Source organism: Erpetoichthys calabaricus, chromosome 6 (assembly GCF_900747795.2).
Source record: "Erpetoichthys calabaricus chromosome 6, fErpCal1.3, whole genome shotgun sequence".
In the NCBI taxonomy this organism is placed as follows: Eukaryota; Metazoa; Chordata; class Cladistia; order Polypteriformes; family Polypteridae; genus Erpetoichthys; species Erpetoichthys calabaricus.
The window spans coordinates 213778798-213806230 of record NC_041399.2 but is presented as its reverse complement, the minus strand read 5'-3'; the positions used below and the strand labels follow the sequence as shown (position 1 = coordinate 213806230).

The window sequence follows — 27433 nt, the reverse complement described above, 5'->3', positions numbered from 1 at the left end:
TTCTGGATGATGAAGATGACGCGCACTCCTAAACGTTGTCAAGGCCTGGTGGCTTTCAAGCTGGTCACCTCTAAAGAAAGGTTAGAAGTTTGGGGGAATACATCAGTGAGGACACGACTGAGTTTAACAGCCAGCAAAAAACCTCATTAAGAGTTAGGAATCCAACCCAGGAGAGTATCTTGTTATTGAAATGGGACAATGAAGAGAACACAACAATTGGCATCAGCACGTGTTTTTGACAATAAGCACAGTATTTATTACGGGGAAAAGACAGAATAACAGTTACTGGTGCCAGGTAATGGAGCGACTCACCGTACCACGTAACAGAAATGACTGGCTTTAAAAAAACAAAGCACAATAAATATACCCATCAGTTATTTTCCTTAAGTCTTTTGCACAACACTGTTAAAAAAAAAGACATGTATCCATCCATCCATCCATTATCCAACCCGCTGAATCTGAACACAGGGTCACGGGGGTCTGCTGGAGCCAATCCCAGTCAACACAGGGCACAAGGCAGGAAACAATCCCGGGCAGGGTGAAAAGACATGTATTCTTTTTAAAATAAGTGCTTATCAATAATGAGGTCAGAGAGTCTTTCTCATGTAATGTTAACAGTCTTCACAAGCAGGTCAGACTAAAGAAAAATCAGGAATGATAAATAAAATGATCTGCCATCCTTTCTTCTGTGTTCTCTTCTTTAAGGATAAATGAGCACAGCTACCGTTTAATGTACTAAGAGCTACTCTACATAATAAGAGCCTAAACACAAGGAATGTAACAAAACAAATAGGCTTCACAAAAATATCCCTCTTCGAATAGTTAAAAGTATAAATAAATATGCGTTAGTGAATCATTTAGACTGAGTACCAGTGGCTCTGATTTAATACTCAAGTTTGCACTGTTATAGTTTAACATCCAACAATATTTTGTCTTCAAATACGGCAATGACGAGCATGATGCCGAACCCCAGCAGAATTCCGGCATTCTGCAACAGGAAGTAACCGCAGTGGCTGAAGCCGTGATCGCCAGCGTCATTGTGGAGCATCTCTGGGACCTGCAAGAATAGAGGGGGGGGGATAACAATTATAAACTTATTTTCATGATATCTTTCATTCAAACAGTATAGCTCAAAGGCAGGAGACAAGCCCAGCACTCACAAACATACCGACACTCAGTCAGATGAGGTAGGCACTTTTAGTCCCCAGTCAACATAACCAATACATCTCCAGAATGGTCTGAGCAAACTCTCGTGGGCAAAGGAGGAGAGTGCAGAGACGACACAGACAACGGACAGGCAGAGATTAATTTGATATTCTAATGTTGGAATTTTTCCCAAGGGAAATTCACAGGAGGGGCCTCCACACACTGGCTGGGGAGCAGGACAGTATACTCACTGGGGCACACATAACCTCAGCCAGGTCCCAAATCACACCAGCTGACTTCTGGGGTAGGGTTAAGTGCTCACAATTGGAACCTGGCCACACAAAAATCACAGTTTCAAAATATATTAACAAATGCCCTGAAAGGGAGAGGGTAGCCGTAAAAATCCTGGCATTAAAATAAAGGGTACACAAAGAATATTTATAAAAATAAAAGATTTATTTTACAAAATGGCACCCAAAAGGAATACAGGATGTGCCCAAAGGGCAATCCCAGAAGCAAACAAGAGCCCCAATACAGTAATCCGAAGACAGCAGTCTAAAACAGAGCAAAAAGGTCAAAATCAAGAACACCAAGAACATGACAATGAACCACATTAGACTGATGGGTCTCTCCAGCCTCTATAGCAGGGGTTCTCAAGGTTGGTCCTGGGGACCCACTGTGGCTGCAGGTTTTTGTTCCAACCAGATTCGTAATCAGTGACAACAACTAATAACCCTGATCTCAATTAATTAGCTGGTATTTTTTTTTTCTTTTCTCGTATTCTACATTTAGAAAGCACAGCAGCATGATTTTTACATTTATTAAGACATTTAGAAATATTTCTGCTTTTGTTATTGATTTAAATGCTTAACTCTCTTTTGTTGCTTTCATTATATTTTACCCTTTCTTAGTATAGTATCCCCCCCCCTTCATTGTATCTTAATAATGACAATTAAAAAACGAACAGAGCAGACACCCAGGCGATCAACACTGAATTGTGAAACGCTGCAACTACTTTAGCATCAGACCCCTTAATTAGTAAATAATGGATTAATTAAACAATTAGAACACCTGGAAAATCAGAATGAACATCAAGATGAAAATATTGTTACAAAGAAAAAAAAATGTTATTCCCATATAACTGCTTAGTACATTTTAATATACAGTAATCCCTCCTCCATCGCGGGGGTTGCGTTCCAGAGCCACCCGCGAAATAAGAAAATCCGCGAAGTAGAAACCATATGTTTATATGGTTATTTTTATATTGTCATGCTTGGGTCACAGATTTGCGCAGAAACACAGGAGGTTGTAGAGAGACAGGAACGTTATTCAAACACTGCAAACAAACATTTGTCTCTTTTTCAAAAGTTTAAACTGTGCTCCATGACAAGACAGAGATGACAGTTCTGTCTCACAATTAAAAGAATGCAAACATATCGTCCTCTTCAAAGGAGTGCGCGTCAGGAGCAGAGACAGAGTCAGAAAGAGAGAGGAAAGCAAACAAATCAATAGGGCTGTTTGGCTTTTAAGTATGCGAAGCACCGCCGGTACAAAGCTGTTGAAGGCGGCAGCTCACACCCCCTCCGTCAGGAGCAGGGAGAGAGAGAGAGAGAGAGAGAGAGAGAGAAAAACAAACAAGCAAAAATCAATACGTGCCCTTCGAGCTTTAAAGTATGCGAAGCACCGTGCAGCATGTCGCTTCAGGAAGCAGCTGCACAGAAGGTAGCAACGTGAAGATAATCTTTCAGCATTTTTAGACGAGCGTCCGTATTGTCTAGGTGTGCGAACAGCCCCCCTGCTCAATCCCCCTACGTCAGGATCAGAGAAAGTCAGCGCAAGAGAGAGAGAGAGAAAAGTTGGGTAGCTTCTCAGCCATCTGCCAATAGCATCCCTTGTATGAAATCAACTGGGCAAACCAACTGAGGAAGCATGTACCAGAAATTAAAAGACCCATTGTCCGCAGAAATCCGCAAACCAGCAAAAAATCTGCGATATATATTTAAACTAGCAAAATACCCGCGCTTCGCAGCGGAGAAGTAGTGTGTTAAAGAGGTTATGAAAAAAAAAGGAAACATTGTAAAAATAACGTAACATGATTGTCAATGTAATTGTGTTGTCATTGTTATGAGTGTTGCTGTGTTTTATATATATAAAATACACACACACACATATAAACATATATATATATATATATATATATATAAATATATATATATATAAATATATATATATATATATATATATATATATATATATATATATATATATATATATATATATATATATATATATACATATACACATCCACATATGAACATATATATATATATATACACATATATACACACACACACACGCTTTATGGGTGATGATTGTTTTACTCTTTTTATGTTTATTTTATTTTATTGTAGAATCAACTCCTATCTGCGCACAGCAGGGCAGCCGTGGGCGGATGCGTATGGTGTATTCACTCGATGTTATCGTGCATTGCACTGTCACTGGTATTTTGATAAAAGAATTTGAACAACATATAAGAAGCGTATGAATTATTAAACAGTAAAACATTAACATTTAAGAAGTAAAGTTACATTAAGTACTACTGCAGTGCCTTCGGGTATACCTCATTTTTTGTTTGCCCATTACATGCTTAAATGTATACATTTTTTGGTGCACCTACCGGAGAACACGCGACATATAACCGAGCGTGGGAGAAGCATGGATTTTAAACACGCGTTGAGTTCATCTGCTGGTCTCCCTTGTGGAATAACTGGTAATGTTTGACTAAAATCTACAGCGAGTAAAACGACATTACCTCCTATTTTTTTTTTTACGATCTCTGAGATCTTGCTTTTTTCGGTTCAAGGCTTCATAAGCTCTTTTATGTTGTATGGTGTAGTTATCCCAAACCATCATCTTTGAATGTTGCAAGACTTTCGCCTTGTATGTAGATCGGGGTAATTACATTCATTGCATTCGTAGTATGAATCACAATCTGATTGTATGGGTGGTTACCTGGCACTGTAGGGTTGCCACCCGTCCTTTAAAATACGGAATCGTGGCGCGTTTGAGAATGAAATTGCGCGTCCCGTTTTGAATCAATACTGGACGGGATTTATCCCGTATTTTTTTTATAATTTTTTTTTTAAAGCAGCGTCTCATGCAAATCATCCCACACGCATTTTATGAAGATGCCTCCTTTCCTACTTTTGATTGGTTAATACTTGATGTCATCGTTAGTTTGATTGGTGTTTTTAACTGTCCAGTGAGGAGGGCGTGTCTTTTAAGTACAGTCTGAAAGTGTTGGCACTGAGATGTGGCGTCAGCGCCATAGTTGAAGCCCCTAACGTTGCGGTCAGCAAGTCGGCTAACATCCGCCATGTGCCGTCTTTCAGTTGCGAGAAGCAGATCATAGAATGGTTGAAACTGTTGCCCCTAACGTTGCGCCACGGCGTGTGGTTCGTTTATACCTCGTGTCTTCTCATTAAACTTTTATCTCGCGAATATGTTATTGCAATCCGCAGCGGGAGCGTTTGTATAAACTTAATTTAAACTTACGTTTTACACCGTGCTTTGTTTCCCTTATGAACACGCTTGTATGCTTAACTCGCTCCGTTCTCAATTGTTTAATTAATTTTTTGCTCTTCGCTGTTTGCGGCTCTTCCTCCATTTCCCCCCACTTCGTTCTTTTATCTCGCGAATATGTTATTGCAATCCTTAACGGGAGCGTTTCAATAAACTGATTGAAAATAGTTTTGCATTTACCTTTTTAGTAAAAGGCGAGCTTTTAAGCCTGAGAAATCACCCCGTAAATGCACACGTTTAATTGGACATGTGTTAATATGTATGGTTACACAGTATTAAAAGACAGTGAACAACGTCAGTTACCTTTGTTCCCGCGTTTGATAAAAGGCGAGCTTTTAAGCCTGAGAAATCACCCCGTAAATGCACACGTTTAATTGCACATGTGTTAATATGTATGCTTACACAGTATTAAAAGACAGTCAAAAATTAACGTCATTTACCTTCGTTCCCGCGTGCGACTCGTGCTGTAAATCTCTTCCTTGTTTTTAGTTCACGTGATTACGTAGGAGGCGTGATGACGCGATACGTGACTCCGCCTCCTCCATTACAGTATATGGACAAAAAATATGTTCCAGTTATGACCATTACGCGTAGAATTTCGAAATGAAACCTGCCTAACTTTTGTAAGTAAGCTGTAAGGAATGAGCCTGCCAAATTTCAGCCTTCCACCTACACGGGAAGTTGGAGAATTAGTGATGAGTCAGTCAGTGAGTGAGTGAGTCAGTCAGTCAGTGAGGGCTTTGCCTTTTATTATTATAGATATGCTTACATATAAAATCCGCGATAGAGTGAAGCCGCAAAAGGCGAAGCGTGATATAGCGATGGATTACTGTATATAAAATTTTTTTTTTTTTTTTACAAAACTTAGCTTTCCAGTTTCTATAGTGTTCCCAAAACACAGAACTTGTTAAATAAGAGTTAACTTCATTACCCCAAGAGTCAAATTAATAACAGAAGCTGGTTGGAAAAAAAACCAGCAGTCACTGGGGGGTCCCCAGGACCGACGTTGAGAACCTCTACTCTATAGGGCTGGGGGTGACTGATTCAGGCATGAAGCCCCGCTTTCTTGAAGGACCACCCAAAAAGTACAAGGGACCTGAAAGTACACGTGACTACACAAAGAAACGAAACTACATAAGCATGAAAAATTATACACATTACATAAACAAATATATAGGAAATATCTGAAATTTAACAAAGACAATAAAAAGGAACTTAAACAGAGAATAACGTAACATAAACAAGCAGAACCTTAACCAACAAAGGGTCCAGCGTCACATGTGGCAAAATAAAAATTGAATCAACATCAAGCAAATGGTAAAGACACTTTCAATATCTGAATTAAATATCTTTATAGAACACCATAGCACTAAACTCAGTTTTTAATGCTACTTTTTAAAATGACTAATTATAGATAGAATTGCTCTGTTTTAGACATCACCTTATACTGGCCGCCTTAGGATATATTCAGCTGTTAATGTATTCTGGTGCACCTCCTCTTCATTCGTCTTACACAGGATCAGCATCTGTTACCAAACACACACACCCACAAACACACACACAGCAGGCAGCGTTCCAAGGAAACATTAGGCAATGGAAGAGGAAAGAAACTCACCATGTCAACAAGAGCCACATACATGAACAAGCCAGCGGTCAAAGCAAATATCCACATTGATATATTTTCAGCATAATGACCGATTAATATTCCAGTTATCATGCCAAGATAGCCCATCATTGCTGACAACAAGTTGTATAAGATTGCTTGCCTCACGGTCATGCCAGCTTTGAGCAGCACAGCAAAATCACCTAAAAAGGAAAAGAAAAATGTCAGGAAATTAAAAAAAAATTGAGACATTATCGTCAAAATACTGGAAAAATTACAATATCAGAAAAAAATATTGCAGCTGAACAACATAATGCTAGAGTTCTGGGTTCAAATCTCAGTCCTGTTACTGTGCATGTTCTCTCTGTACTCATTTGGGTTTTCCCCCACATTCCTAAAAACATGTGTTATGGCTCAACTGGCAACTCAAAATTGTCCCTCTCCTCTGAGATGGACTGGAAGTCCATTCAAGATAAGTCTCAGCATTCTACCTGGCACTGCCAGGATGAGCCCTGGCGCCTCATGACCTTGGATTACATAAGCAGGTTAACTGCATGGATGGCTATCTGGAACCTAATTCATGAAATGTCCACTTTATCAGAGATGCCTAACCAGCCACTCAATAATGTATTTTGTCAGAACGTTATGTGTTGTGTTCACTCTTTCTGTATAATTCATGTTACTTCATAATACTCTCCCTAGGACCTATTTGGAGCACTTTGGAGTTATTCCGAATACTGCAAACCCTATGAAGTGCTCTTATTCAATCATCCACCTTAATTAAAGGGCAAGTTTTGTGTATTACTGTGTTCATCTGGGGCTATGTCTGTTATATTCCAATTCTTATGCGATTCGTAAAAGCTAATGATTCTGATGTATCCATCATCTGTAGGTATGAAAGATGCAAAGCATTTTATTATTACAAATGTTTGTGATGTGCCATCTGTTGGAATGAAAATTGTGGCACATTTTATCATTACAAATGTTTGTGATGCTGTTGGAATGAAAATCATAATGCATTTTATCACTACATGCTTCACAAAATACATTTCGATTCATGATGACAAGCAAATGTTAACACTGAATATGTTGAGGTTTACGTTGATTACAAAGATTTAAATTTATCCTAGACAGGTGACACAGCTAATCACACTATAAAATTAATATGTACTATATATAGACTCATCTCAGATTACGGGATAGTTATCTAACTTAATGTCAGACAGATGCAAATTATTCTAAAAAGTAATAAAAATTCTGACTTATTTAAGTATGCACTACTCATTCTGTAAGCTGTGCAGCAGGGCACCTTTCATGTGTTGCACAGCCTCTCTCTGGACTCATTCTGTACCTGCTACTGATTTGTTGGTAAATTAACTTTCCCTCTGAAAACTTTGTTACTCACCTGCAAAACACTGCCTGTGGTGAGCTTCAATGACACTAGGAATAAGCTAAAAAGTATTTGTTACTTAAATATTTTTTCAGTTTTACATTTAAACTACAGTAGTTTATTAATTATAGAGCTTGATGTTTGGTGTGAGCATCGTATGAAAAATACTGACAGAAGATAAAATCATTAATATGCCTACTGACATACTACCCAGTGCTTACTGTACACATGAAGACACAGCATGTGAGATGTAATTAACGAGTGGGTTCAATTTTCCTTTATGTAAATTTCTAGTTAGTATGTAGGTCTACAGGACAGTAATGAGACCAGCGATGTTATTTGAGTTGGAGACGGTGGCACGTACCAAAAAATAGGGGACAGAGCTGGAGGTGGCAGAGTTAAAGATGCTAAGATTTGCACTGGGCATGACGAGGATGAACAGGATTAGAAATGAGGACATTAGAGGGTCTGCTCAGGTTGGACAGTTGGGAGACAAAGTCAGAGAGGCGAGATTGTGTTGGTTTGGACATGTGCAGAGGAGAGATGCTGGGTATATTGGGAGAAGGGTGCTAAGGATAGAGCTGCCAGGCAGGAGGAGAAAAGGAAGGCCTAAGAGAAGGTTTATGGATGTGGTGAGAGAGGACATGCAGGTGATGGGGTGACAGAGCAAGATGATGAGGACAGAAAGATATGGAACAAGATGATCCGCTGTGGCGACCCCTAACGGGAACAGCCGAAAGAAGAAAAAGAAGAAGATGTAGGGATTTGAGCAATAAAACTATATTACGTACCTCAAGGTGTGTCTGTACATTGATATCAATGGCATGATGTACAATGAGCAGGATGGCAGGGTGGCACTGCCTGAGATTAATAAGTACTGGACTTAAGATGTTTAATTACTTTGCTACTATTAATCCCGCTACTGACACCACTGTGCGACTCTGAGTAAGCCACCTGACCTGCCTGTGCTCCAAATGGAAAGCCAAAAAGAAATGCAATCAATTGTATCATCAGTGTTGTAAGTTGCCTTAGATAAAGGCGTTTACCAAATAAGTAAATGTAAAAATGCAGAATTAACTTAAATTTGCCACACAAAGAGTTGAAAAGATTTGAACAGGACTATAACATTTGCACACTAATGACTGGATGCTTTAATAAGAAACAATTATCAAATTAACTATACAGTATGTGTTAACAAGTGATTTGGTGTCATAAAAATAAAGGCAAAGAACAAGCTTGTCTCTAAATGTTAAAAATAACACGCGACAAGGCTTACCTAACTCATGAGGCAGTTCATGACAAAAAACGGCAACTGATGTGCTCAATCCACTAGAGATCCCTTCTGAAAATGCAGCACCTATAAAGGCAATATGACATCTGAATGAGTTTTCAGCTGGCAAATATATTTGTAGTAAATACAGTAAATTAATTAACTGTATGCATGAATATATATTTCAGAATATTCCAAATGGACACTCTTCAAGGAATAACTAATAGGTTACAACCTACAGATGTTCTGCAGCAATTTAAGTAAATTAAGCCTTACATGTTGAAGTAAGCAATTTGCACAGGTGTCCCCATCTTCTGTTGATTACTTAAAAACCTAATGTGTGTCTTAAAGCAGAGTTGGAACAGACTGTCTTACTACACCCTTTGAAGTACTAGTTGGGCAATACTCCAGTGATGATGGCAAGAACATGGCAATGCTCAAATGTCATGAGACAGAGTATTATTACCCTAAGAAGTCCACATCTTTCATTAAGAGAAATTGGAAAATAAATAAATAAAATCCAAGTGTCATTTATAATATTTTAAAATTTCCTTTTTTCAGGTTTTGCTAACCTAAACTTTAAATTTAAGACGCTGGCAGTTTACTGATTACGATTTTGGTCATTCATTCTATTTCAACTGATTAAATTTGAAGAAAATCTGAAAAGACTGAGTATATAGTACTTATTAAGAGACCCCCTTTGACAAGTATGACAGCCAGTAAATGTTTTTTGTAGCCAGCTAAGAGTCTTTCAGTTCTTACTTGAGGTCTTTTCATCCATTCGTCCTTGCAAAATGCTTCTAATTTTGCAAGATTCTTGGGCCATCTTGCATGCACTGCACATGGGAGATCTCTCCACAAATTTTCAATGATGTTTATGTCGGGGACTGTGAGGGCCTTTTTTCTCATGACATATCTTTACACATTGTGGGCAAAAAGTATTTTGACTTCATCATTCCACAGGACTTGTTTCGAAAATGCATCAGGCTTGTTTAGATGTTTGATTGCAAACTTTAGGTACTGAATGTTGTGGCAAGGATGCAGGAAAGGTCTTCTTCTGCCGATTCTACCATGAAAGTCATATTTGTTCAGGTGTTGCTGCACAGTACAGTAGAACAGTGGACCACCACTCCAGAATCTGCTAAATCTTTCTGAAGATTTTTTGCAGTCAAACAGGGGTTTTTATATGCATTTCTAGCAATCCAATGAGCAGTTCTTTCAGAAACTTTTTTTGGCCTTCCAGACCTCAACTTGACTTCCACCATTCCTTTTAACTTCCATTTCTTAATAACTTTACGAATTGAGAAAACAGCGACCTGAAAACACGTTGATATCTTATTGTAGCCTTCTTTCTCCTGCTTTGTGAGCCTCAATTCTTTTATTTTTCAGAGTGCTAGATGGCTGCTTAGAGGAGCCCATGGCTGCTGATTTCTGGGATGAGGTTTGAGGAGTCAGAGAATTTATACAACTTTGCAATTTGTATCACCTGGGGTTTCCTAACAATAACTGTGAATGAGCCACAGTCCTAATGAGCTAATGAAGGTCTAAGACCACCTTGGGAAAAGTTATGTGAGACCTCAAATATATTGGGGTGCCCAAACTTTGGCACGGTGCTCCTTTCCTTTTTTCACTGTGCAATTGTACAAAACAAAAACAACACCCTAATCTCTAATAAAATGCTTAAAAGAAACGTGTCACCTTTAACTTTATGCCTTTTTTTTTTAATAAGTTCATCTTCATCTTCAATGAACTATTCACCATAACAGACATTTTAATCAAGGGTGCCCACATTTTTGCACATGACTGTATATATAAGGGGGTTTGCGTTCTGTTCCTGTGGACATTCATAACCTGATTCTGTATGTAAGTCAGAACTTGCACTAAAAATGTCTTGTTAAAGGAAAAATCAGCAAAATACATGTTTTTTATTTTACATAAAAACATTTAAAACCTATTAATAAAGGAACAATGAAGCCACATTACTGTACTTAAAATTGCAAAACAGAAATAATTTAACCTAAACTGAATCACGACTATGGAGTCTTTCTACCTTATGCTTAAACATTTAATTTTTTGTGAATGACACAATACCTCATGGAATTGGAAAAGGCAGAATGATGGGCATGAAAACCCAACACAGATGATTGATCCCTCAGCAGAGACATACTGGGAGTGTCACCTCCTTCTCCTTGCAGTTTTACTCTTCGAGACAACATGGCTGCAAGGTGTACTTAGGCTGTTGGCGAATAACAAGTAGTGGCTTCTACCGCTCAGCTAAACAGACAGCTGTCACTGATTACATTTGGTGACACGTTAGCACAACAACAACAACAACATTTATTTATATAGAACATTTTCATACAAATGATGTAGCTCAAAGTGCTTTACATGGTGAAGAGAAAGAAAAAAGACAAAATAAATAAGAAAATAGAATTAGGGAACACTAATTAACATAGAAAGTAAGGTCCGATGGCCAGGGAGGACAGGAAAAAAAAAAAGAAAAGACGGCTGGAGAAAAAAATAAAATAAAATTTGCAGGGGTTCCGAGGCCACGAGACCACCCAGACCCATCTATGCATTCTAACTAACATAAATGACCTCAATCAGTCCTCATGGTATTCAGGGTTCACATGGGAAGAACTTGATGATGACTGTCATGTGGACTTCTGTCCTAAAATCCATCTATGTAGGGACATCAGGGTGGTTATGATCAGGTGGTGATGGTGCAGATCGCCGGACAGAACCGGACAAGAACACAAACTGATTGAAAATGGTGACAAAAGCCCATAGTGCTGCTGCTCTGCAGTAAGAAGATTGTGGGTTCGCTTCCCAGGTCCCCCCTGTGTGGAGAGTGCTTTGAATAGTGAGAAAAGCGCTATATAAATGTAAAGAATTATTATTATAAGACTCTCTATGAAGCCTTTCTGCAGTTTAAAGCATTAAAAAGCACTACAGGAGATGAAAACAATTTGTAAAAAGCTTCTTGATGGTAACCAACTTTTTGTTTTTGACCAAACATACTCATTTATTCTACCCTGTGTTACACTGAATGGCTAGAATGGTAGAAGAGAGGACGTTGTGTTCTATGACTTGCCAAGTTCCTTGAAAATGCTGAAGAAATGGCTTTAATTCTAAACTGAGACATTTGAGAAAGGCCTTTAACCTGAAAATTGCTCCAGAGTGGCTGTACAGTAGCTGACCCTATGCACCGAACCCTCAAAGGCCATGCAAAAAGGCAATTTCCCCTCTGGGAGTAACGAAGTATATCAAACAAAAATCAAATGTAAGAATCAAATGTAACACTTATGGGCAGGACGGTTTTTCATCCAGATGGAGCACTATACCCTTATGCTTGCAGTGTCTGAAAGTGTCTGAATGAGATTTGTCCTCGTTTGGGGACATGTTAAACCTAATGTTTACTTATCTGTCATCGCTGCTTCAGCACTGTGTCTTGCTCTACATCTGTGATGAAGGTGGACGTATTGCATTTTACCAATCTAGAGATTAAATATTCTAAAATGTGAATAACTAGGGGGCGCCGCCCCCTGCTCGCTTCGCTTGCCAACCTCCAGTTTTGGTTAAGCCGAAATACATTTTAAAGAGATTGTTATTTTCATGCATTTTGTTCACTTTTACTTTAAAACTTCAGTAAAAACAATATTTGGAATTAACTTTTCTTCAAGATTGCATTGAATTTTGATTCCTTGTTTGGTCTTATATCGTGATAATGCAACGTATAACTGGCCATGAGTGAATATTGTTTCTTTCTCTCTTATAAACTTTTTTGCATGTTTTTCTTTGGGATTTGTTAATTGTCATTACAAAAGCTTTGTTATGAAGTTTAGAAACAAAATGAAAAATTAGAAATAAGCACATAATAAAATGTGTAGGCAAAACAGACAAATACTGTTTGCTTCTATCAACAGAACATTTTTAGAGATGCAGCATTTGGAGTATAAACTTTACCTATGGCTAGTCCATCGCTGAAATTGTGTAGACCATCTCCCATGATGATCATCCAGGCCAAAGTGGCGATGCCGGCATCTTTAAACTGCTCTCGAGAATAGTGGTGACTGTGGCTATGAGGGTGGTGGTTCTGTGAATGGTGGTGGTGCAGAATATGGTGATAGTCATGGTGATGATGATGGAGGTCATCAGCCTGACCAATTGTGTCATGGAAATGCGAGTGGCACTTGTTTTCACAGTCCTGGGCAGTGTACTCATTGTAGCCATCCTGGGTGAGAGTTGGAGCCAGCATAACCTCCTCTTCTTCAGGTGTCTCCGAAGAATGCTGAGCAGCGAACTGAACCTGGTTAATAAAGTCGTTTTCAAAATTATTCTCTGCATCTGAAAGGGTAACAAAAAATATGACATGAGCCACAGATGCTTAAAGCTGTTATGTATTACCCACAACTCTTGTATTGTGAGTCTGTTTTCTTCATTACTATTTTCAGCTATACATTGAAGATGTCGTATATCCAATAAAGGCTGAATTCTCGAGTTCCCACTTCTCTAGTACTTACCAAAACCTCTTCTCTGCAATGGAACTGTTTTGATAGTCCTGCTTTTACTAGCATGAAAAAATAAAAGTGTAATGAAGCTGAGCTATAGCACGCAGCAGTGCTTTTAACAAGGAAGGAACAGGAGCACCATGACACTTTTATGAAAGTGAAAATTAAGAATGCTTTAAATTTTCCTAAGTCGGCAAAAAATAAGCACCAATTAATAATAAAGGTGGCCGGCAAACAGTGAGTAACCAACTAAACACTGCTGTGACGATTGAAAGCTGTTGGATATTTGACGTAATTAAAAATCAGTACAAACATACGACACAAGGACATCTCTAATCATCATTAACCGACAGCCCACATAAGTAAATTCGACTACCGATACACTTGGACACATTCAGATTATCGTAAACTACTCTTAAAGTCAACATGTTAATCTCATGCATCTCACAGCTTGTGGATACAATACAATAAAGTTTTATTTTTCTATAGCCCAAAATCACACAAGAAGTACTGCAATGGGCTTTAATAGGCTTTGCCTTTTGACAGCCCCCCCCCCCCATCAGCCCTGACTCTCTAAAAAGACACGAAAAACCCCTCGTAAGGAAAAAAATGGAAGAAACCTTGGGAAAGGCAGTTCAAAGAGAGACCTCTTTCTAGGTAGGTTGGGAGTGCAGTGGGTGTCAAAAAAAAAAAAAATAGGGTCATTACAATACAATACACAGAACAGGACCCCGTAATCCTCAATACAATATAATAGTACAGTACAATAGAAATAGTACAAGTACAGAGCAGAATTCAACAGTAGATAATATCACATAATGCGATTTGGATTTGTTCAGAGTTCTGGATCAGTACTATTAAGTTGTGAGCCGTTTACTAGACAGTGTCATGATTCTGTAACTTTTTATTTATTATTGTTACTATATATATATATATATATATATATATATATATATATATATATATATATATAATCTTCATTTGGATCTTGATCTTTGTTTGTCTGCGAATGAATTAGAAGAAGAAGCACTAGATGGCAGTAGAGAGACAGCTAAAACATAGGCATTGCATTAAGAATCTCCTCCAGGCTTATACTAATGAAGACTGTAGTACTCCAGTCACACCTCAAAACACAGACATTCAAACTAAACAAATTGTTGTGTTTTAAATTAACTAATCTTTATATATAATCTTCATTTGGATCTTGATCTTTGTTTGTCCGCGAATTCCACGCATGCGTAGACCACCTTCCAGTTTAGTACGTTGTTGTTACTCACGGATGTCAACAATATGCCGGAATAACGAAAGGAGTGGTGGACAGTGTTACGCTGGTTAGCTCCTGAGGCCCGGTTAGAGAATGAGACTGCCGAAGATAAAAGGTACGTGCCTACGTAACATATGAATGAAAGAAAGACAGTGGGTAAAATGAATGACAACGTAACAGCATGTTCCGGAAATTATTATTGTTACGTTGTAGCCGGCGAGTGCTGCGCATCTCACAGTTGTACCCTGGCTTGCTCACATGTCAGTGAAGTGATCCCTATTTATGCTTTAAAGAGCCTGGATACCTATGTGTCCCCCTTTTATAACCATTGCTCTGTGTATATTGCCTTACTCTTTGGATTGCCACAAAGCAACCTGCGAGATTGGAGAAAGGTTGAGAAGAGATCGTGAGAGGAAACAACAGCATCGTGTAAATGAGACAGACTGTGAACGGACAGAACCAGAAATGCTCCTACACCACTACATAATTACTATTCGGACAGTGATTCTGAGTAGGCCGTTCCTATCGGATCAATGTCCAAGGGTTTTGTTTTGTAATTTTGTTTCCCTTATAAAAAATCATAATGCTGTGCGACGAAGGGCCCAGTTCACGACTGGCAACCGCGTTTAAACAGGGAGCCCTTCACAGACAAGTTTAACACGCGCAACGTGGTTGGGTGCACATGGCTAGTATATATACAGTATATATATATATAAGTCGAACCCGTTTCCAGTGAGAGTTGGACTCCGCCAGGGCTGCCCTTTGTCACCGATTCTGTTCATAACTTTTATGGACAGAATTTCTAGGCGCAGCCAGGGTGTTGAGGGGGTCCGGTTTGGTGGGCTCAGGATTGGGTCACTGCTTTTTGCAGATGATGTTGTCCTGTTTGCTTCATCAGGCCGTGATCGTCAGCTCTCTCTGGATCGGTTCGCAGCCGAGTGTGAAGCGGCTGGGATGAGAATCAGCACCTCCAAATCCGAGACCATGGTCCTCAGCCGGAAAAGGGTGGAGTGCCCTCTCAGGGTTGGTAGTGAGATCCTGCCCCAAGTGGAGGAGTTCAAGTATCTCGGGGTCTTGTTCACGAGTGAGGGAAGAATGGAGCGTGAGATCGACAGGCGGATCGGTGCGGCATCCGCAGTAATGCGGGCATTGCATCGGTCTGTCGTGGTGAAAAAGGAGCTGAGCCGCAAGGCGAAGCTCTCAATTTACCAGTCAATCTATGTTCCTACCCTCACCTATGGTCATGAGCTATGGGTAGTGACCGAAAGAACGAGATCGCGAATACAAGCGGCTGAAATGAGTTTCCTCCGCAGGGTGTCTGGGCTTTCCCTTAAAGATAGGGTGAGAAGCTCAGTCATCCGGGAGGGGCTCAGAGTAGAGCCGCTGCTCCTCCGCATCGAGAGGAGTCAGATGAGGTGGCTCGGGCATCTGATCAGGATGCCTCCTGGACGCCTCCCTGGTGAGGTGTTCCGGGCACGTCCAACCGGGAGGAGGCCCCGGGGAAGACCCAGGACACGCTGGAGGGACTATGTCTCTCGACTGGCCTGGGAACGCCTTGGGATTCTCCCAGAAGAGCTAGAAGAAGTGGCCGGGGAGAGGGAAGTCTGGGCATCTCTGCTCAAGCTGCTGCCCCCGCGACCCGACCTCGGATAAGCGGGAGACAATGGATGGATGGATGGATGGATATATATATATATACACACATACTTACAGTATAAACTATATATTATATATTATATAGTTTATATATATATATATATATATATATATATATATATATATATATATATATATATACTATATAATATATAATTATATATATATATATATATATATATATATATATAATATTTGCCTATTACTTTAATTGCTTGTTTGTGACATCATCACACCTTGCCACTATTAAACGGGTTGCATGGTGGTTGGGGAGTGTGCATGCTTTTGACGTTGTGGTGCCACCTTTGCAAAAGAATCTGCATTTTGTTTTTAAGCAAGTGAGAGGATGTTAGTTAGTTTCTTTCTGAGGAAGCAGAACTTCAATATGTACACAATTGTTGCGGTAGAGTCCTACGGGGATTCTACTTTCTCCCTTTTATACTCTTTATTGTGTAGACCTGGTGAAAATGTCCCCCAAATCCCTGCTATAGTCCTCATATGTTACACTATCGTTTATATCTATGACTTCAGGCCACAAGATTAAGCACCAGAACAGGCAGTTTCTATACTTTGTTTTGATGCCTGAGGTCATAGATATAAAAAGGTAGTGTGACATACAAGGGATCTGGGGGCATTTTGGTTATGTCTATATAATAAAGAGTGCAAAGTGGAGAACAGGGTCACCCTTGGACCCTACTGTGACAAAACAACACATGACAATAAACTTGATTTAAGAAATTTCAAGTTATCGAGGGAGTGGGAAGGCTTGTAAAGCACTTTATATCAAATTACTACTTTTCTTATTTCCATTATTTATTCCTCTCTCTTTCTGTAATATGTCCGTTCATTAGCTAGACTCCCATGTCACTGACAACAGATAGAAATACATGCGCTTCTTTTTAACGTCACATTACAGGTGTGGCTAAGTCCTCCACAGGCACCACCTTAATGGGAAAAAACAGTCACAGTTGTGGCTTTACTGGTAACTGGACCCACCTTCTTTTTCTTTTAAAAGTCTTTTAAGTAGGGCAGCACAGTGGCACAGTGGGAAGTGCTGCTGCCTCGCAGTTATGAGACCCAGGTTTACTTCCCGGGTCCTCCCTGCGTGCAGTTTTCATGTTCTTCCCGTGTTTGCATGGGTTTCGTCCGGGTACTCTGGTTTCCCCCACAGTCCAAAGACATGCAGGTTAGGTGCATTGGGGATTCTAAATTGTCCCTAGTGTGTGCTTGGTGTGTGGGTGTGTGTGTGTGCACCCTGCGGTGGGCTGGCGCCCTGCCCGGGGTTTGTTTCATGCCTTGCGCCCTGTATTGGCTGGGATTGGCTCCAGCAGACCCCCCACCACCGTGACCCTGTAGTTAGGATATAGCGGGTTGGATAATGGATGGATGGATGGATGGAAGTCTTTTAAGTATGTCCCTGTAACAAAGCCTTGATGAGCACCACTGTGACATTCAAACTAGAAGTCTACTGATTAATCACATGATAGATCTGACCGGCTGATAACGGGGCTCAATTAACTTAGCAGATGATAGCCTGCTATTCTGAACACACGCGGTAGGACAACTTTACTTAGTGGGTGCAGGAGAGTTGGAGATGTTGAACTATTTTTGTGTTTAGTCTCTGTGAAGCACTAGACAGTACTTCTCTCCCAATAAATAAATATCCTATTAATAATAAGTTTGTCTAAGGATGTCAAATTTTTCAAAAAATAAAAAAAAGGTTTACGTACTCATATTAAAAAAAAAATCGGGAGTGTGCTCCCCTTGACTTTCTCGCATACCGAGATAGGGGAAAAGATCATCATGAGAACCACTTCCAGTTGCACAATTTTTCTCAAATATCATATATCTTTGTCATCCAATCTGCTATATACTAACACAGGGTCACGGGGGTCTGCTTCATCATCATAACTATTTGATAACAGAGACACAATCATTTACAGTCAAAGTAAGAAGTATGTGAACCCTTTGGAATGATCTGGTTTACTGCATGAATTGGTCATAAAAAGTGATCTGATCTTCATCTAAGTCACAGGTAACTGATACACACAATGAGCTTAAGCCAATGACACACAAAAAATTCTACTCTTTCATATCTTTACTTTACAAACGCATTCAACATTCACAGTGGTAGTGGAAAAGTAAGTGAACATTGGGATTTAATAACTGGTTGACCCTCTTTTGGCAGCAAATGACCTCAACCAGGCGCTTCCTGTAACTGCAGATCAGACCTGCACATCGTGTAGGGGGAATTTGAGCCCATTCTTCCCTGCAGAACTGCCTTAACTCTTCCATATTATTTGGTTGTCTTCTGTGTATGGCTCTCTTCAAGTCATTCCACAGCATCTCAATAGGATTGAGATCTGGGCTCTGACTGGGCCACTCCAAAAAGGTGCAGTTTGTTCTTCTGAAGCCATTGCGCTGTGGATTTTCTGCGATGTTTGGGGTCATTCTCCTGTTGCATCACCCAGCCTCTTCTGAGCTTGAGTTGATGGACAAACAGCCTCACATTATCCTGGAGAATTTGTTGATAAACTTGTGAATTCATTTTCCCCTCAATGATGGCAAGCTGTCCAGGCCCTGATGCAGCAAAGCAGGCCCAAATCATGATGTTCCCTCCACCATACTATACTGTAGGGATGATGTTTTGATGTTGATATACAGTGCTCTTTTTACACCAAATGAAGTTCTGCTTGTTCCTCCCAAAGAGTTCAAGTTTGGTTTCATCACTCCACAAAACATTTTCCCAGTAGTGTTGTGGAGTGTCCAAGTTCTCTTTCGTAAACTTCAGGCATTCAGCAATGTTCTTTCTTGATAGCAGTGGCTTCCTTCTTGGTGTCCTGCCATGGACTCCTTTCTTTGTTCAAAGTTTTGCGTATAGTTGACTCATGAACAGAGATGTTAGCCAGTTCTAATGACTTCTTCAAGTCCTTTGCTGTCACTCATGTTATGTTACTACTAGGGTACATAACTAGGGTTCTTCTTTACCTCATTGCTGACTCTGCAATTGTGCTCTTGGGGTCATCTTGGCAGGGCGCCCACTTCTAGGCAGAGTAGCCACAATACCAAATTGTCTCCATTTATAGACAACTTGCCTAACAGTAGACTGATGAATATCTCAAATCTTTGAGATGACTTTGTAACCCTTTCTAGCCTTATGTAGATGAACAATTTTCGATTGTAGCTCTTCAGACAGCTCTTTTGTGCGAGGTGTGATTCCCATCTGGATATGCTTCTTGTCCAAAGCTCAAACTCAAACTTTATAGTGTTTTTGATCAATCAAAGTCAAACTGGGCCACACCTCTGAACTTGTTTCATTAAATGGACTCCAGGTGTGTGAAATTCGGAGTGCAATGAGCTTTTTAAAAAGTCATTAGCTTAGGGTTCACTTACTTTTTCCAACCTTCATTTTCACAGTTTGATTAATTCAATATGGTCAAAAATTCTCTGAAAGTCTGTGTATCTGTAGTTATAGGAGAATGTGTTTGTTCATTATTGTGACTGACATGAAGATACGACCATGTTTTATATGGGAATTAGACATAAATATAGAGAATTCCTAGGGGTTCACATACTTTTTACTTTGACTGTATTTGTATTTATAATCAAACTTTATATTAAAATGATATTTTCTTACATAAGGAGGTCGGACACGGTGGTGGTGTAATCTTTGTAGTTAGCTTGACTTCTTACTACATTCATAATGGCTAACACGGCACAACACCCTAGTACTAATAAATGAATCAATAACCGAGGGACGTGAGAAAGCATAAGGTTCACATAATGACTATTTGGTATATGCACTCGGCTTGTCTTTCATTAATAATGGGAATTATTACAGATTAATATCACAGGTTTTAGCTCTGAGGTGGTATGGAGGATTGAGAGATCGGAGTAATTAACATGCAGCTTGAACGCTTATGAACATTCATTGTCTCCAGTGTTACATTCTCATGCTCAGCCTTGCTAACGTGCATTTCAATGCACTGACAGAAGAGCTCGGTGCTACACATATCACATTGTGGGATGCAAAACCTTGTAGTTAACCAAGAACGAGTCCAAAATTAAGGTGAACTAAGCATGGCTATGCAGCAATAGAAACACACATATCTCCAACCTGTAAAAAGAAATATCAGATTAAAGTAGTAACATAAATCTCCCTTTGTCTGCACATAGGATCAAAAATGACCTTACCCTCAGATGTTTTAATGTTGAGGTCGTCTTTATCTTTTTGTCCGTTTTCTTTGGCTTCCTCTTCACCAGCATCCCATTTCTTGTGATTCTAGTAAAAACATTGAGTATAATAAATAATAGTTAATGAAACTTTTAAGCGAGCATGCATATAGCAAAAGTTGAATGTACAGTGGATACAGAAAGTTTCCAGAGCCCCTTTACTTTTTTTATTTTTTAAAATTTTGCTAAACTCTAAATTCTTCTTCCCCCTGTGGCACACGGCTGGGGGTGGTACCCAGCCGGGATGCCCAGGAGGACCGGAGGAAGGCTTGCGCCTCCTCCAGAACACGAGGGGGCGACCGCCCTGGTTGCTTTGGGGACCATGGGTAGAGAGCTTTGTAGCTCAGCCCTGTAGGGGCCCTTGGTCACCGCCAGGGGGTGCCCCAATGCCTACAGAGCCCTGGACCTCAGCACTTCCACCACACCCAGAAGTTCTGGGGGGAAGAGGATCGGGGACACCCGGAGTGCTTCCGGGTACGCAGCCGGCACTTCCGCCACACTGGGGAGTTCCGGCGGAAGATTGTCGGGAGGCACCTGGAACACATCCGGGTGGCTATAAAAGGGGCCGCCTCCCTCCATTCGAGGGCTGGAGTCGAGTGAGGAGCAGGACAGAGCTTGGTGGAGAGGAGTGGAGGCAGTGAAGAAGGCAGAGTGAAAGAGGTCTGGACTTTGGGGGAGTCTTGGGGGTTTGTGTGCACTTATTCCTGTAAATTGTTGTAAATAAACGTGTGGTGGTGCTTAAACATGTCTACCTGTCTGTGTCCGGGGTTCATTCCACACCCCTCATCACAACACTCAATACCTTAAAATGATAAAACTTTTACAAGTGTAGTAAGAATTAAAAACTGAAACATCACACTAACACAAGTTATTCCGACCCTTTACTAGGAAAATTGAAATTTGGCTCAGGTGCAGCCTATTTTATTGAACATCCAGAGGCTTCTACACCTTGTTTGGAGTCCACCTGTGGTCAATCCAACTGACTGGACAAAATTAGGAAAGGCACACACCTGTCTATAGAAGGTCTTACAGTTGACAAAAACCAAGCCATGGGGTCAAAGAACCCACCAGCAGTGCTTAGAGACATGATTGTGTTGAGGCACGGATTTGGAGAAGGCTATAAAAATTCCAGCAGAAGTGAAGGTTTCCAAGGGCATAGTTGCAATCTTGATTTTCAATGGAAGAAAAATGGAACAACCATGACTCTTCCTAGATTGCAGGCATGAGCAATCACCTTGTTAAGAGAGGACCCCAATGGTCACTCTAGCTGAGCTCCAGAGAACCTGTGTGGACATCAGATAAACAACCATCACTGCAACACTCCACCGATTGGGGGTTTATGAAAGTGGGGGCAAACAGAAGCCTTTCCCCAATAAAGGACATAAGGAAGTCTGTTTGAAGTTTATGATGAAACCATCATTGGTGTCATGTCTGCAGGAAACTTGGCACCGCTCATCACCAGCACAATACTATTCTAACTGTGAAGCAAGGGTGCCCAACTCCGGTCCTGGTGGACTGCAGTGGCTGCAGGTTTCATTCTAACCCTTTTCCTAATTAGTGAGCAGTTTTCACTGCTAATTAACCCCTTTTCCCTTCATTTTAATAGCCCTGTTTTTTAAGGATTCCGTCCTCTGAATTGATTTGTTTCTTCATTAAACAGAAATGAGACGTGAAACAAGACAACAGATGAACATCAAACTCCAGCCAATTTCACTCCAGCCAGTTTCTTAATGAGAAGCCGATTCTTGTTGTTAATTAAAGCCATCATTGAACATCAGGACTTGTTGCTGCTCTCATCCGGCCACAGCAGACTATTGACTTTCTGTTTTTTTCTAAGACCACCGTCAAGATGTGTTGGTGACCTGAGCAGACCAACACGACCGAGACCTTCACCTTTCTTTATTTTCAGGTGAGCTGGTCATGTGGCAGCTTGTTTTGTGTCTCATTCTTGTTTGGCTGCTCATTAACACTAGAATTACCAAAGCCTAAAAAAAAACTCATGAACCCAACCCATCTTAAATGTTTTATAATGTGTCGATAAGCACAAGCAGCCTACTATTCCATCCTCCCACTGCTTCCGAAATGGCAAAAAGCTCTCCCAGCTCAAGCCTTGTTTGAACTGCCGAGATTCCTGTGTTTGATTGTCATGGGCATGCTGACAAACTACTGTACATGTGTGCTGAAGCAGTTTCTTTTGCTTTGGTTATAGAATAAAAGCGCACTTGTTTTGCTGTACTTGTACCTTTTGTGAAAGTGCTTATTTGATATTTGGACTTCAGTCTTCACACATTATACACTTCATGTCAAAATTTTGTCATTAGTACTAAAACATGAAAAAAGTTTGTCTTTTAGGTATGTGTTCAACATGTCTGTCATCCCACACTTACATAGATCTTTGTAGACACTGAACACACATGAAATGCATGTGTTCCAAATAACGTGAAATTATTTACCCAATACAGCTCCCGGTACCTCACTCTCAGATAAACAAGGCTCGAGCTGGGAGAGCTTATTGCCATTTCTGTGGCAGTAGGAGGATGGGATAGTAGGCTGCTTTTGCTTATCGACACATTTACAATACAAAAGACGCTGACAGAGAGGTGCAAACGGATTTAAGGTGGGCCAGGTTTACAAGTTTTTTCGTAGGCTTTGGTAATTCTAGTGTTAAGGAAAACAACTAAGGGGTCTGAGTCACGTCAATTAAAACAAAGGCAAAATAAGTTAATCAGCGGCAAAAACCGCTCACTAATTAAGAAGACAGAATGAAAACCTGCAGTCACTGCGGCCCACCATGACCGGAGATGGACACCCCTGCTGTGAAGTATAGTGGTGGCAAGATCATGATATTGTTTTTTTTTTTCTCTTTCTTTCTTTCAGTGGCAAGAACTGGGTGACTAGTCAGAGTTAACACTAGAATTACCAAAGCCTATGAAAAAGCTCATAATTCCCCCTAGTTTTTGTTATTTTTATTTTACCTTAACTTTTTATCTGATTTTTTTTTTTTTTTTTAAGTTTCTTTATTTAAAATTATGTACGTTAGTATTAGTGATTTATATTTGAATTGTGCTTTGTCTGATGTTTCTTGGAATTTGTTGATTTTTATTAAATTCTTTTCCTTATATAATTTAACTCTATTAAACTGGAGATATAAGCAACACTACACTGTCTTCAGTGCTATTCATTAAAGATCGGTTTGAGATATCAAGGCGCTTCAACCTCCACATATAGGCATAAAATAGCATCTGAACCAATTGTGCCACAGCTTCGACCACATGGCTGTCCAGACTCTAAGCTCTGTTCTGAGCCCCGCTGCAATCAGATCTGCTCCTTGTTGTTTATTTTGTTATGATTCATGTTTGTTATTATGAGTTCTTATTATTTCTTTATTTATTTATCTATTTATAGTATAGTATAGTATAGTTCTCTACCTTTCTTGCACTTGTCCTATGTTTATATTGCAAGGCAGTACTAGAGAATTCTATTTTGTGCCACTGTATGCTGCAATATTGTGTATGGATGGTATGGCAGTAAAGTCACTTGACTTGCCTTGACTAGACCTGGGATTTTCGAATGATACTCATTACTTCTTAGTGTGTGTTGTAGCAGACGGCCAGGGCCCTTACCTGGCAAGGATGCCCTGTTTATGGAAGGACCGGGGGACAGAGTATTTCCAGGACAGTTTCTCACCCGGACTGACAGAGGGCTGCCCCCTTGGTTTTCAATGGGGCCACGGGTCATAAACATAGAGCTCAGCCCTGTTGGGGCCCATGGCCAAGGCCAGGGGACGCATGGGAGTTTCTCAGGTCCCTACATGGCAGCGTAAGTGGGCGGAGTCTTAGTTGTGGTTTTTCTTCTGGTGGTCTGTGGAAGAGGGAAAAAAGGCATTGGTACCCTTCATCAACCCCTGGCTCTGCATCTTACTTCCAGTTATGCCCATAGACTGCCTTCCATGCACACGTGTATGATGGTGTCTAGATTTGAAATACTTTTTCCAGGTCAACAGTACGCAAATTTAATACAATCTTTCCCAATCAGAGGATGTACTTCAAAGGTTTCTGGCAGGTTTACAAACCCCTCACACAGACAACTTTATTGGCTTGAGGTGTGACAGCATATGTTCAGTAAGGACCAGAAGATGAATGTAGTCAAGAACAAACCAAGTTCAAAGCTGAACGTCAAACTCATCTGTTATCAAAATTATTTTTTGTTTAACCAGAGCTCAGTGATCTAAAACAAAGACTTCTACACCAGGAAGAGAAAGATCAAAAGAGTTTAGTTCACACATTAAACAGAATTTATCCATCGGATACTGCTGAAATGCACTTTATATAAATGTGATGTCACATATGTTGTACATTTTGAGGAATCCTGAAAACAATTGTCATGGAAACAACCATCACCTTTGCTCTGAAATTGTGGTACCCATACCTAAAACAAATATGGCATTGTGGCATAATATTAAATATTTACAGTTTTTTCAAATTATCATAAAATGAAAACAAATTATTTGTGGAATCCTTGGCTTCCAAAACCCCAGTTACACGCAAACATTTAAAAAAAGTCACTGAAAAAAACCCACAAAAAATTAGCAAAGAACTAGACCATCGTTTACACTGGAGTAATACCAATAAGGGCACTGAGCATTGATCCATGGCTACTTCAAATAATGATACATTTGTAGAGCATCTTTCCCATGCTCAAGGCACTTAAAACTATATAAACAATCAATAGAGCACTGTTTTCTCGGACTGCGTTCTTGTGTATGGTATGATAAATTTTTGCATTGCAATTTCAAAGAGAATATGGCTGGGACTCTGTTTTTAGGCAGTGAAAGAGCAAGAGATGACTCGTGATGAAGAACAAGGAGATTCCTGTGCACCCGAGTTGTGTTACAGTTGTGCTTGAAAGTTTGTGAACCCTTTAGAATTTTCTATATTTCTGCATAAATATGACCTAAAACATCAACAGAAAGAGAAATCAGTTAAACAAATGAGACAAAATTATACTTGGTCATTTATTTACTGAGGAAAATGATCGAATATTACATATTTGTGAGTGGCAAAAGTATGTGAACCTCTAGGATTAGCAGTTAGTTTGAAGGTGAAATTAGAGTGAGGTGTTTTCAAACAATGGGATGACAATCAGGTGTGAGTGGGCACCCTGTGTTACTTAAAGAACAGGGATCTATCAAAGTCTGTTCTTCACAAATAATAATAATTCATTGCATTTATATAGCACTTTTCTCAGTACTCAAAGCGCTATCCACACACGGAGGAACCGGGAAGCGAACCCACAATCTTCCACAGTCTTCTTACTGCAAAGCAGCGGCACTACCACTGCGCCACCTGTACACATGTTTGTGGACGTGTATCATGGCACGAACAAAGGAGATTTCTGAGGACCTCAAAAAAAGAGTTGTTGATGCTCATCAGGCTGGAAAAGGTTACAAACCCATCTCTAAAGAGTTTGGACTCCACCAATCCACAGTCTGACAGATTGTGTACAAATGGAGGAAATTCAAGACCATTGTTACCCTCCCCAGGAGTGGTCGAACAACAAAGATCACTCCAAGAGCAAGGCGTGTAATAGTCGGCGAGGTCACAAAGGACCCCAGGGTAACTTCTAAGCAACTGAAGGCCTCTCTCACATTGGCTAATGTTCATGTTCATGAGTCCACCATCAGGAGAACACTGAACAACAATGGTGTGCATGGCAGGGTTGCAAGGAGAAAGCCACTGCTCTCCAAAAAAAAACATTGCTGCTCATCTGCAGTTTGCTAAAGATCACGTGGACAAACCAGAAGACTACTGGAAGAATGTTTTGTGAATGGATGAGACCAAAAAAGAACTTTTTGGTTTAAATGAAGTGCGTTATGTTTGGAGAAAGGAAAACACTGCATTCCAGCATAAGAACCTTATCCCATCTGTGAAACATGGTGGTGGTAGTATCACATGATTTGGGCCGGTTTTGCTGCATCTGGGCCAGGACGGCTTGCCTTCATTGATGGAACAATGAATTCTGAATTATATCAGAGAATTCTAAAGGAAAATGTCAGGACATCTGTCCATGAACTGAATCTCAAGAGAAGGTGGGTCATGCAGCAAGACAACGACCCTAAGCACACAAGTCGTTCTACCAAAGAATGGTTAATGTTTTGGAATGGCCAAGTCAAAGTCCTGACCTTACCAATCGAAATATTGTCGAAGGACCTGAAGCGAGCAGTTAATGTGAGGAAACCCACCAACATCCCAGAGTTGAAGCTGTTCTGTACGGAGGAATGGGCTCAAATTCCTCCAAGCCGGTGTGGTGTGCAGGACTGATCAACAGTCACCAGAAACGTTTAGTTGCAGTTATTGCTGCAAAGGGGGGTCACACCAGATACTGAAAGCAAAGGTTCACATACTTTTGCCACTTACAAATATGTAATATTCGATCATTTTCCTTAATAAATAAACGACCAAGTATAATAATATATTTTTGTCTCATTTGTTTAACTGGTTTCTCTTTATCTACTTTTAGGACTTGAGTGAAAATCTGATGATGTTTTAGGTCATATTTACGCAGAAATATAGAAAATTCTAAAGGGTTCACAAAATTTCAAGCACAACTGTATATGCTTTTGTAAAAACCCTCACACTGGTACCATTCCATCTGAACTTGTGTGGTGCTGAGGTGTCACCTGTTGCATGGCTACACTTGGGTCCCAATCTGGGATCCTGAGTTGGTTCATCATGTGGTGGGTGCAGCAATGCGCTGTCTCAGCGTGTGCTCCTAACCT

At 40.1% G+C, this 27433-nt stretch overlaps 1 protein-coding gene across 1 annotated transcript in view; it reads right to left on the bottom strand.

The window, feature by feature from the left end:
- Nucleotides 1–232: 232 nt before the first annotated feature.
- slc39a6 (solute carrier family 39 member 6) overlaps nucleotides 233–27433 on the bottom strand; it is a 67202-nt gene continuing 40001 nt past the window's right edge. The window contains exons 7-11 of the mRNA XM_028790885.2: nucleotides 20617–20704; nucleotides 12958–13338; nucleotides 8998–9078; nucleotides 6344–6534; nucleotides 233–1057 (exon numbers count right to left, since the gene is read on the bottom strand). Coding sequence (XP_028646718.1) covers nucleotides 905–1057; nucleotides 6344–6534; nucleotides 8998–9078; nucleotides 12958–13338; nucleotides 20617–20704 — 894 coding nt within the window. The 3' untranslated portion in view covers nucleotides 233–904. The remainder of the gene's footprint in view (nucleotides 1058–6343; nucleotides 6535–8997; nucleotides 9079–12957; nucleotides 13339–20616; nucleotides 20705–27433) is intronic.